This window comes from Labrus mixtus, chromosome 3, assembly GCF_963584025.1.
Source record: "Labrus mixtus chromosome 3, fLabMix1.1, whole genome shotgun sequence".
Lineage (NCBI taxonomy): Eukaryota > Metazoa > Chordata > Actinopteri > Labriformes > Labridae > Labrus > Labrus mixtus.
Window position 1 is genome coordinate 14,819,276 of NC_083614.1, and position 12,973 is coordinate 14,832,248.

Sequence of the window (12,973 nt, forward strand, 5' to 3'; positions counted from 1 at the left end):
AGTACAAAATGCTAAATAAAGTCCCACAAGCGCTAATATTATCTTAACAGGTAACCATCAACCAAATTTAATACACTTGACTGTTACAGAAAACACATTTTCACTCAAATCTACAGCAAAAAAGGAGGAAATTATAAACAATGGGTCACTCCCTCCTCCCCCACAATGACCAATGCTAACGTTTAGTATCAGGACTAAAACATCACAAGACAGTTACTAGCAAGCACCACTACATGACAGACACTTACAAAGCAGCATACTTGCATTGCTAATCCAAAATGACTTACTATCTCAAGACAAATAGATCGTGGACAAGGCCCAAATAATTTTCCGATAATAACTGAGGTCAGCTCTTTGCACCCAACATAAAGTATGAGTTTGTTACAGAGGGCTGTGGTTTTTTTTTTGGCTAAACTTAAACTTGGTGACATCAACAACCAGGAGCTCCCCATGAGCAGCCAGCCCAGACAGTGTTTGCAGACTGATCTAGTTAAAGTTTTATTGATTGGTGTGGTTGGTCCAAAACAAATGCTAAGCTGGAGGTGAAAATGCTTATAGGTGTCTCAGCAACAGACAATAGTTGCTGCTGAGCTCAGATCACACGCCGACACTGCTAACCTGATGACTTATCACACCTTGGCCAACAGATTCATTGATAAGCCATGTCCTCTAGGCTACCAGCCAAATAACAGCAATCGGGGGGGGGGGGGGTATTTATATCACAAATGAACATATTGCTTAACCTTAACTTTAACAGAAAGTATATCCAGTTAGGTAAGCTAGTTAGCTTAGAAAGAGCAAGCCTGGCCTGGCCTAAGGTAATGACATCACCTACCATCATGCATCTGCAGTGTCTCCCTGTAGTGACACTGCTGTGCTTTGAATGTCTCATTTCACTTAAAAAAATAAAAAAAACTCACAAACAGCACAGTTGACGAGTCAAAAGCAATATACTGTAAAACCTTGTGACAATGGGGAGACAACATTCATGTGCTTTAGGTAAGCACATGAATAAGGTAAGAGTGATTCTAAATCCATACTGGTGACATTTGGAGACTTAGACTGCCCTACTTCTATCAGTGGGTTACTTCTTTCTCGCTTCATTTCTCTGGAAAGCTTAAAGCGACGGATTAGAGCAGGGCCAAAGGAGGGTCTGTGGGCTAAGAGAGATTGGTGGTGGGGGTAGTAGATGGTGTATGATTGGGGAGTCAGAGGAACATGTGTGGAGTATCAAACACTGGACTTTGTCACCATTAGTCATGGTCTCAAGGGAAATGTACCTTTGACCCTTTCTTATAGAACAGCAGACAGGCATAGCAGAGTCAGCCAAGATATACAAACATCCCAAAATAAGAATTCACAAATTCCTGCATGTTGAGGATGCACATTTTCTGTTCTGTAAGGTGATCGACAACTTGATGTTTGCAATTACTGAATGGAAATCATCACTCTGGCGGGAAAAGAGACGTCAACCGAAGCACATAAATCATGCCCACGCTCAACTCATTTTCTGCATGGACTCATTCATCTTGGGTTCACACACACGTACACACATACATACTCTCTCACACACAAACACACACTTACACAAGTTTTCCCAGACATCAGAGAAGCAGTTCTGAGAAAATCAGGCATGATTGTTTACACGACTGAGGTCAGTTATTTTTGACATATTTTGGCATAGCAAAGGCTTGGAGGCTATTTTGTGTTTAAGGCCCCCTATTGTAAAGAAAATAAATAACACCATAAAGATCCTGTCATAGGAAGTTCCAAAGTGATAGTGTGAGAACAGACATGGGGACATCTTGAAGACGGGAGAGCCATGATAAAGACTTCAGATATGTCTCCATTTTTATAAGCACTCTTTTTCTTTTCATGAAACTGTCCTGCTAACAAAGTCAATGAATTCCACTGAATCGAGACCAACAGAAGGAATACCAGCATTTTCTGAAAAGACCAGTTAACAAATGGCCAACCCTGGAGATACATTTAAAATCCATCTGTCCTCCATCAATCCAGTCATCCTTCCATCTGTGCATCCTTTGATGTTGCTATTTTCAGCTGGATGCAGATAAAAAGGTTATCTAAAAGGACCAGCCGTGCTGTTTCTCAGACAAGCAGTCACCTTGTGCCCTTAAAGACCTCAGACCTCCACTGATAACCCACCAGCAGCACCATTGCTCCAGATACACTATCAGCCGTCAGAGCACTGGTCATGGTTTCAGACAGAGATGTACCCCATATTACACACAAGAAAATACTATGTGATGGCTCTTGAGATATGGATAGTATTGGAACTGTCTAAGCTCTAATATAACAGGGTTAGTGAGTTATTCATGAAGTAGAAAATCAATTAAATAAATGACAATACTGCGGCATATAGTAAGGGTTTCTATATCAAGAATACCGAGATGAAGTTGTCTTTAGTTGTAAAGGAGATGCACATTATCAAATCTACAGTTACAGAGTCTGGGGCTGGTGATCTTAATTCAGTGTCACTGTCTACGTTTTCTTTGGACCAAGCAATGTAAACTGTGAGGGGGGGGTCACCTTTAAATCAATCTGGGGGGATACAACAAAATGATTTGAAATATTATGAAGTACCACCAGGCTCAGACTACATACATTTCAGACTCATTCAAACACAATTAATATCTCCAGAAAACCCCATGGAGATATCTGGTTTGGGACTGGTTTGTTTGTACAGTTCATTCATTCTCATTCACTTTGGCTCAATTCTCAAATGAGAAAAGTATTTTCTCAAAACATTAGGCTCACATCTCTGATTAATTAGTTTGTCATTCACAACAGATTACAAATTTCTCTTTTATTCAAGCAAATTGTATTGTTTCAGTACATGTGTGCAAGTAAGTACAATTCTCACTGATGGCTCGCTGATCCAAACTGATAAGTCGATTCTCAATTTAACTCTGCACAACTTCTAAACTCGTCACAAGCAAAATGGTCCATTCAGTTATCAAAATGTCACCCCAGCTGTCAGACATATATATTCCATAAATATCCACAACATGGGATATGTGTGGGTCCTGCTTCATTGACACACATGGGTGTGATTTTTTTTTGGCAAGTATGTTAAGTATGATTTACTGCATACATGCATACAGGTTTTTATGTGTACTGCTGAATTACAGTTTGGATCTGTCCCAGTAAACTTTAACTTTGACTAATGTTGAAATGTGAATCTAATAAGCTCGAACTTTGGGATACACCATTCAAAATATTTGCCCTTTGTAAACAGACCTTTAAAAAGTAATTAGTTAAGGAATGTAAAAAAAAAAAGAAGAGAGAATTCTGCAATACTGTTTATGACTATTTATGTTTTAATTAGAAATCATCTCTTTGTGGTTTAATAATTATGACTGGAGTAATCGCAGAAGTACGTAGGCATATTAAGAATTGATATATGTTAGCAGAAAATTCTGCAGCATAATGATCACTCAACAATTTGATTGTAATTGGGCACTGGATAGCCTAGCGGTTATTTTTCCCACCCCATGAAGACTATTGTCCTCCAAGCAGGCAGTTTCCAAACTATGGCTCCTTTCCCCTGTCATTACCTACTTTCTTAATTAAAGTCCCCCAAAAAAACACTTAAAACCCCCCTGATAAGATCATTAAAAAACCTTCCCTGTTTTCCAATACAAAAACTGTTCTCTCTCCCTGCATTTTTCCCATATATGCAGGAGCCAATCACATTTAGTACTGTTTATGCATTTGTTATATGCTGTCCTCTGCATCACCAGCACACTATCAGCAATTTTGGGCCCTAAACCACAACTGAACATCTCTTACAAAATAACTGTATTGGCTACAGGGTCCATCAATCACTGAGAGTTATTAAGTGATGAGATGTACCAGTTGTTGTTCAAATAGTTAGTTGACTCCAACTGTAGGTCTATTTCATATTTGAATATGATTCTTTTTCAGCTTGTTGCTCTGAAGGAACATACATTTTATGAGTCTTTTAGAAAGTTTTCAGTGGGTGTGGGTAAACTGCAGGAGTGGAGGGCAATGGGGTGATAGCCCATGAGGCCTAAGAGCTGTAGCTCCTCCTTGCTTCCCACCACACTTTACATTCCAAAACTTCTCACTCACCATATGAGCCTACGTCAGTGTGCCCTGACTCACAATGCTGCTGCACGCACACACACACACACACACACACACACACACACACACACACACACACACACACACACACACACACACACACACACACACACACACACACACACAAGCCACACACACAAAACCTTAAACACGTTGACAACAGTAACACAAACTTTTATGGGATTTGGCAACTAGGTTGGTTTTTCATGATCTGATGACCTGTAGCCACATTTCCTCTTTCCACCACAGAACCAAACATCCAGGAAGTCTGTATCTAGCTTGGAACAACGTAGAGCCAGGGCCTTTGGGATGTTTTCGTATGGTTATAAATGGTTTGTCAGAGTGTCTGTACATCTCTAGCTACTCAAGGTAAAGTCAACATTACTGGAGGTCATTTATTAATTTGAAATGCCCAGGCTGACATATGCACGAAGGCCAGACAAGCTGTAACCTCTCACATTCAGGGATACCAAAGGGTCTGTGAGAGAGAATCCTTCATCTTCTGCTCCTTCTTGTCATCTCCCATTCTTTTTTATCAGCACTTTGTAATGCTGTCAGTCTCCATTAGCCTGTACCGTCATCCATCAAAGTTTCAGTTCCCGGCCTGTTCTTTGCTATTTTTGCCTTTCTAATCCAGCAAAGTCAAGGAATGCAAAAACAAAAAGCGAAGAGATGGACAGTTTAAAAAAATAAAACGGCCATCAGCAAATAAAAGATAAGAAAGGAAAACACAGCAACAGCTTCACAACCAGTTTATTCTGAACTGTATTAGAGACTATTTCAACCCATGCACAGATAAAGATGTCCACTTTATCAGTTTAGCCATGGTAAGGCATAACATATCATTGAGCTAAACTTAATAAAACACCAAATATAAAATCCTGCTCCTTTCTATAAAATGTAGCACTTTTGAGTTTTTGTCCTTTTGGTTCTCAAACATTATCTTACTTTACAAAACAGTTGAAACTTATAGTTAGACTAAATGTTGTTGTTTTTTTACCCTGGAAACAACAGTTGTTAAAACAGTCTCATAAGAATGCTATTAAAAGCTATTTTGAGGACTTTGATCATCAAAATAGATAAGGAAATAGCTTGAATATTTTTCAATTTTCTAGTCATTTACTGTAAAGGACCTCCAGTCAATGTTGGTTTAAACTTGAAATTGAAAGTCCTTTGGACGATAGAAACAGTAATTCAAAATGCTTGTATCATGAGGTAATTTCCAGGAGAGCAGTGCCTCTCTCTCTGCTGATAAACCTTCTGAAACACGAACAAAAGCTTGAAAAAAACAAGTCATTTAATAGACCATGTGTTTTCTTTTCTATCCAGAGTTAAGGTGATATCCCTAACAGTATTTCTAGATATATATTTTCATGTTACATTACATAACATTATGTAAGGCAACATCACGTCATGTGACGTAAATGTACGTCACATGACTTTACTCCACGTTACAATAAGATAAGCTACAATACCATACAATACCATATGTAATGTAAAATGACATTGCTTACCTTTGGTTGCATTATGCTTTTTTCTATTATGGTTGACAGAGAGGTTATTTAAAATAATAACTCATACTTTTTTGTGCATTTAATGATTATATTGGACTGATGAAACAGATAGATTGGTATGTAAACTCTATTGTAGAATGTACATATGTAAAATAATTTGTTTGTTAAATGGTTAATTTGCAGCTACAAAATAAAAATGCTGAAAGGTCTTGTTAGCTTTGTTTGTAAACTCTATTGTAAAATGTATTTTAAAGAATGTACTTGTTAAATGGTTACGTTGTCATTGCAGCTACTTAATAGATGTAGTGGTAGAACAGAAAAGTTGATTAAATGTTTATAGTCACATTCCACCCATAGTTATACACATTACATTGATAAAGATTATCCAACATCTGTTTTTTATCCTGCATAACTTTTTCCTGCTTTCCTTTCCGATCTGGGGATTTTTTTTTTTTACTTCTTGCTCTCTCATTTTCCCAGGCTGAATTTGAAAGCATGGAATCTAAACTCAGAGACTGTCATATGGGAAAACTGTAATAAATGCACAGCATAACACTAACAAAAGAGATAAAGCCTCTACCCTTCTGTTTCCAGCCATTGCACCATCCAGTGGTTGGAATAATGGGAACTTAATGGGGATGGAAGATGGGGGCAGGGTGAACGTTTAGTAGAGTTTAAGGGACAGGATCCAGAGTATGTTCAAAACCATGGACATCCAGTGGATTTTTTTGCTATTGCTGATGTCTTGTTGCGGTGTGCTTGACGCAATCAAGGTCTAGTCTTCTCACCCTGAAGTGTGAAAAGCCTGACTGGTATCAAGGGGGATATGGTGTGGAATATGTTTGACAAAACGACCTATGCTTTAGTTCTTTAAGAAATAATATGTTTGTTATGTCCTTTTTGGGTGCTAATCCAGATCTTTCTGCAACAACTGACCAGTACCGTTGTGGTGTCCCGGTCTCTGAGCCAATGACATATTAACTGACCTATTTCTTGCAAATGGACATTCAACTCCATTAGTTGCAGATCAAGCCATTTACTACAGAGAGTTCAGCCTCACAGTCTTTTCAATCAGTGACATATTTTTGTGGTAGAATAACACTTCATAAAAGATTGTAAAAGGAGAAGGAAATCATGACTCTTCCCTTCTCATCAGTTCCAGTTGGCTCCAATGGGAGAGGTCTGACCTATCTCACACTCTGAAGGAGCAAAGTGAAACCCATGTTTTATTTGAGCATGAAAAACAATAATCCATCAAATCTCAGAAACATAACGGCTTGCAACTTCTTTGGCTGTCAGTGGAGGTGATGAACTCCACAGTAAGGAAATGAAACACACATGTCCGTTTTAATGAAAAAGTGGTCAGAACTGAGATAGGATATTACTTAATTTTTCTGGCCAACGTACAGTATGACTTTGTTGGACAGAGGTGGTGATCGTTCAATATTTCTGACTCTAAAAACAATATGCATTAGTTACATATAAATCTAAAGGGTATGTCAAGTAAACAAACAACCAGTGCAAATACAGCAGAACTGTGGATTAAGAGTGTTTGAAAGGGAGTGACCCAACTTCCAAAAGCACTAAATGCCTCAGGGCAAAAAACTATGTTGGGACAAGTGCTGCAATTTTATGACACAGACAAATTAGGTGTTCTTGTCTGAAAGCGTCAGCAGATCTCTCACTTACAGTAAACAAAAACATAACTCTTCAAATTTACAAAAAATTAAGCAAGAAAACCTAATCAATCAAACTCAACCAGACTTAATCAAGTTTAATGACAAAAAGTGACACATCTGGACAACAGTACAGCGTTTGGCAGAGTGACACGCGTGGCTTTGACTCCCGAAACATCATTAATGGGGGGGGAGAGATCCCGCCCCAAAGGCTGGGAGGGGTGAGTGTTTTGGTTGAGCAGGACGCACAGAGGAGCTGGGGAGAGTCTCAATTTGGAGAGGACACAGAAAAGTTCATGACACATTACATCGTTGACGTTTGGAATAAAATACCTCAGTGAGTGGAAACTTTAATTCCACCGAAGACAAGATTTGAACGTTTGAATTCACGTCGAAGATAATTCATTTTTCGGAAATCTTTCTTCTTTTATTTGACCAGGGAAAACTCTTCAAAGTTCTGCGAACTTCGCCTCAGCACAGGGATGTTGCGATGAGACCAGGAACTCCAGCAGGTAAGAAAGGTTACCTACTACAGCAGTGTTGAATAGACTGTGTATACACTGTACTTGGTGTTCTTTTTTTTTTTTGTCTGGTATGGGAAGTTGGTGAAGTAGTTTCCAAATTATTTCTCCATTAACATTCCAGCAACTTTTCCAAACAAGTAGGGAGGAAGTAGGACGTTTAAGTAGTGTTCAAACGTCACTTAAAGTTTTGTTCTAAGAAGGATCATCAATCATTGTATTTGTTTGAGCGTGTTTAAATGTGGGGTTTCATAATTGAACGTAATTATGAGGATAAACCACCGGATTACATGCACACTGAAGTGTAATTTCTGGATTAATATCTAGCCAATGAACTTCAAAATATATGAACGTTAAAGTGATAACGTTTAGGAAACTGCACGAGATTTACGAATAGCGAGAACTGCAACGCTCCCTGTTTAACAGGGCAATAAAGAAAAACATGTAATGTCCATACAGTTCCTCTTTATTTCATCGAGTTCACTGTAGTCTACTTATAATATTTGCTTTATGTTATTAATATATTCCAAGTGGCTTCTTCATTGGTTAAGATACTTCAGAAAGAGAGACTTTAAATCTTTGTAACGCAGTAATGCATTTTCCTTGTTTCATTACTTTATATGAAGTAGGTCCGCCTGATAGTTTTTGTACTTATTCCCAGTTTGCTCATTTTGGTGATTCTTCATCTAGAGTTGTTTCATTTCTTTGAGATTCCTTAGAGATTTGTTGAAATCTTTATTGAATTATCATATGTTGCTGGGTTTCCTTTTTTGTGAATGGAAAGATTTAATTTTGCTGTGCTCTGCCTGACAGGTCATTAAAGAGGCTCTAAGATGCCAGTCGTGACCCTGCCAGGTTGAGCAGCCTAGCCTCCCTCTTCTGTATCCAGTGCTGTGGCGCCCTCTGCTGTGTGACCGAGGAAGGCCCAGGGAGGGAGTAGACAGCATGGGGAACGCATTAGAGGAGGGGATGAACACAGTCATCGTAAGCCACTACAACCAGTCGGGGAAGTGGGACCGGCCTCGCAGCAGCGGGGCCTGTAAGATGGCTGTGCTGCTCTTCATCTGCGTGCTGATTGTTCTGGAGAACGTGACAGTGCTGCTTGCTCTCTGGAGGAACAAGCGCTTCCACAGCCGCATGTACTTCCTGATAGGAAACCTGGCACTGTCAGACCTGTTGGCTGGTGTGGCCTACGTGGTAAACATTTTTACTTCAGGCAGAAACACCTTCTTCCTGACACCAGTGCAGTGGTTGGCCAGAGAGGGCAGCATGTTCGTGGCCCTCAGTGCATCCACATTCAGTCTTCTTGCTATTGGGATAGAGAGGCACATGACAATGGTGCGTTTGCGCCCATGTGAGACAGCAAGACGAGGGAGACTTTTAGGACTTCTTGCAGCCTGCTGGCTTGTGTCAGTGTTGCTCAGTGCTCTGCCCAGCCTGGGCTGGAACTGCCTCAACAGCCGGGCCTCCTGCTCCACGGTTCTGCCACTCTACGCTAAGAGCTACGTGGCTTTCTGCATCAGTGTGTTCAGCGCCCTCCTGGTGGCCATCATCATCCTCTACATCAGGATCTATCGACTTGTGACCTCCAGCGGCCGCAGGGTGAGCAGCCGGCCTTCAGAGCGCTCGCTGGCCCTGCTGAGGACTGTAGTTATCGTTCTTGGAGTGTTTGTCATGTGCTGGACCCCACTCTTCCTCCTGCTGCTGCTGGATGTTGGGTGTAGTCCAGATAAATGCCCTGTGCTCTACCAGGTGGACTGGTTCATCGCCCTGGCTGTGCTAAACTCGGCCCTCAACCCGCTCATTTATACTCTGTCCAGCAGGGAGATGAGGGCGGCGTTCTTCAGGCTGCTGTGCTGCTGTCAGACCAGCATGGACTCCACTGGGACTCCGGCGATGGGAAACCCACACCTGGGCACCATCATTCCCACAGCGGAGAACAGCAAGACCAGCTTGGGTGGAGGTGGCAGTGGAGCGGGAAAATCCACGCTGGGTAGAGGGAAGAGTCTTCCACCTGTGAACTCTGACAACAAGCATGTAGATCCTTCTGCCACTGCCGTGTCCCATCCTTCAGGACCTGCAGACCTGCTATCAGCTGTGCTGGTGAAAGCAGGGGCTCTACCGCCTCTCAGTAAGTTCTGATTGGAAGCACCTTAAAGAGGCCTTACAGTCACACAGAAATCGAAAATCGAACTGATATACTCCTGCTATCTGCCACTTTTTGTTTATGCACTATGGAAAGTTCAACTTCAATACGATGAAGGAATTATTTTCTGTTAAAAAAGATGAAGAAAGCAGTTAACAATATTATCCATAACGCCAGAAGGATTGATTGAGACAGCGAAAACCTATGAAATACGATAGGACTTCTGGGACATGGACCAAACCAAGCCCAAAATTAAATCTGTTGGCTTAAGTCAATTTTGTGAAAACTTGCTTACGCAACAATTGAACATATTTAACTTTAATACTGTTGTGTCTGTGTATTTGTTTGTTTCATTTTGTCATTCTAAGAAGAAAAGATCAAAATAGGGCACTTTTTTGATTGTGCTGTGAAAGTATTTTTTAAACACCTGCATTTTCCATCACGACTGAATTTTGCAAACTATTTATTTTCTGTGAAAACATTTGCAATCTTAATACTTTTAGTATAATGTTTTGTTGTGTGTTATAATTAGGTTGTGTGTATAAAAAACACTACGGTACTAGGATTTCATTTTTGATTGTGTTATGATTTGATGCACTGCAAGAGAAAAAAAAATGAAAAATTGACTAGCGGCCTCTAGAGGCTGCAATGCTCACTACACACATGAAACGTTGTCTTATGACTAAAAAAAGGAGAGAAAACGGCATCATTAGATTTTAACAATGTGCAAGAACTTTGAGTTTGTCATGATAATGGTGTACGGAAAGAGCAGTGTTTTTATTTAAGTCTGATGGGTTCTATTTCTGCACAGTGAACATTTTAAACTCAGCTGTTCATCACCAGGACTGGCTCATCATTCACATTTGCGTTCAGCGCTACTTTGTCAGCATCTGCTGCACTGTGAGATCAATTAATGTGTGTAATAACTGCAGTAATGAACATTTTCTCCTCTCATCAGCATATCTAGAAACCACTCAGACGTCAACTAACCACTAGTGAATAGGAGTGTTGGATGTGAAGTATTTAATGGTGGTAGACTGTAAATTACATTTCTGCCTAGGGTGTTGAAGTGCCTGATACCATTATAGCAAATACAATAAAATCCTATTCCCCTTTTATTAGCTTTTCACACGTGTCATGTTTTTATATTAAATCAATGACTTGCCTGCTTCCTCACACACATGTCTGTGTTGATCCTCTGCATTTAATGTAATGAAGAAAACACATAAACGGGTACTTTCTCTGCACTTCTTGTCCCATATAAATAGTAAATGCAGGCACGGGTTTGTCTTTTATAGTCAAAGTTCTCATACAGGCTTCAGCCATGCATATATTGATGCATAAACCCTGTGATTTGTCACTTTATAATTTACTATTCAGATATGTGATTTAACCTGCTGCACTCATTTAATATGCTAATGGTTTGAGGTTTGATTGACGGTCTCATATTCCCGTTCACAAGTAGACCTGGGTCAATCTGTGATGAATAATGCAGAGAAACTCTTGATATTTATTTTAACTCGGGGTTTCAGCTCAGTAAGGTCAGGTATCTATTAGTCATGAAAGGAATACTGCATGAATCTCACTTCCTGTTATTGAGAAATACGCTCATCATTGAATATACGCTCTGGAACTAAGGGTGCCAAAGCCCATTTTGTTTGATCTCTTTACTCTCTCTCACACACACACACACACACACACACACACACACACACACACACACACACACACACACAAAAACACATTTTCTGGCCGAGGTTATGTTTGATGTTTTATGAGATACAGTATACTGTATTTGTCTCCTCTTTTAAAACTCTTGTGAGGAACTTTCATTTCATGTTGATTTTGGCACCCCCTGTGGACAAAGCGTCCACATCTCATGTTTTAGAGGTTCTTTTTAACAAAATATCTCATTCTGATTTCTTTTAACAGTCAAATGTACCAGACGTTAAGAATCTTTGCCTTGGAAACAAAAGTCTGTTAATCACTTTGTCTGACACATACTCCTGGCTGCAGTGGTGTCAGGCATTTATTATGACAGTATAGAAATAGTGTCTTTTTTTTGCTGATGTTCTTATAAGCTATCGTAGTTCATATATCAGTCACTATACATAGATATCAGTATTATTTTTAGTCTTTTTCATAACAGATAAAAACTCCTGACAGGAGCTTTAATAACAATGACGATTGCACATATTTTAAAAGATGTGCACAAAAGGTATCCCGACTTCATATTCAGAGAAGGGTTTCACTTTTAGAGTCATGATTCTGAAATATGATATGAAACTAAAAGCTAGTTAGAATATGTTTTTATAAATGCTGGTATAAAGACATTAAATTATTCGGTTATTTGGTTGCAGCAGTGAAGGTTACTCTGACTTGAAGTGATAAATGGTCTGATCACAGCACAGTTTGCTGTTCATACCACATTACACAGCGCAGAGCAGACAGGAGCTGACAGCCTGGCATTTCATACTCACCTCAGCTTAAGGATGAGGCTCTGCTCCGCACCAGCACATCTGATGGAAAAAGACAGTGAGGACACAGAGTACCAGCCGAGCCTTTCCAGCTTAAAGGTCACCGACTGCTTCCTGACAGACATGTGCGAATGCTCTCTTTCCTGGATTGGCTTGGAATAAGAAAACCCTGATGCCATCAGGAACGTTAGAAAATGCTAAAACGTTCAGTTCTGCGGTTTGTAGTCTCAGCATTCCTGTTTAAGTGGTTACCCTCTCCCATCATTCTCCTGCTCCGAGACATTGTGGTTAAATAAAACTATATTTGTAGCTAGTTTGCAAAGAAAGAAAGATAACACATAAAGGAACAAAATACAGTTGGACATATTAGTCCAAATTATTTAAAGACTACAGACTATAAACACTTATATCCAGACTTTTTGTGTTCAAGTCATGGTTGTTATAGGGCAAAAATACTTATGGCATAAAATGTCATGTATTGAAATGCACAAATTGAAGACTATTTACA

General features: G+C 39.7%; 1 protein-coding gene across 1 annotated transcript; it reads left to right on the forward strand.

The window, feature by feature from the left end:
- The first annotated feature begins 7,567 nt into the window (after window positions 1-7,567).
- Window positions 7,568-11,106, forward strand: s1pr3a (sphingosine-1-phosphate receptor 3a). The gene is made up of 3 exons (XM_061033142.1): window positions 7,568-7,658; window positions 7,761-7,833; window positions 8,656-11,106. Exon 3 carries the CDS (start codon window positions 8,788-8,790, stop codon window positions 9,982-9,984), a length of 1,197 nt encoding a protein of 398 aa, XP_060889125.1. The 5' UTR covers window positions 7,568-7,658; window positions 7,761-7,833; window positions 8,656-8,787; the 3' UTR covers window positions 9,985-11,106.
- Window positions 11,107-12,973: the final 1,867 nt, after the last annotated feature.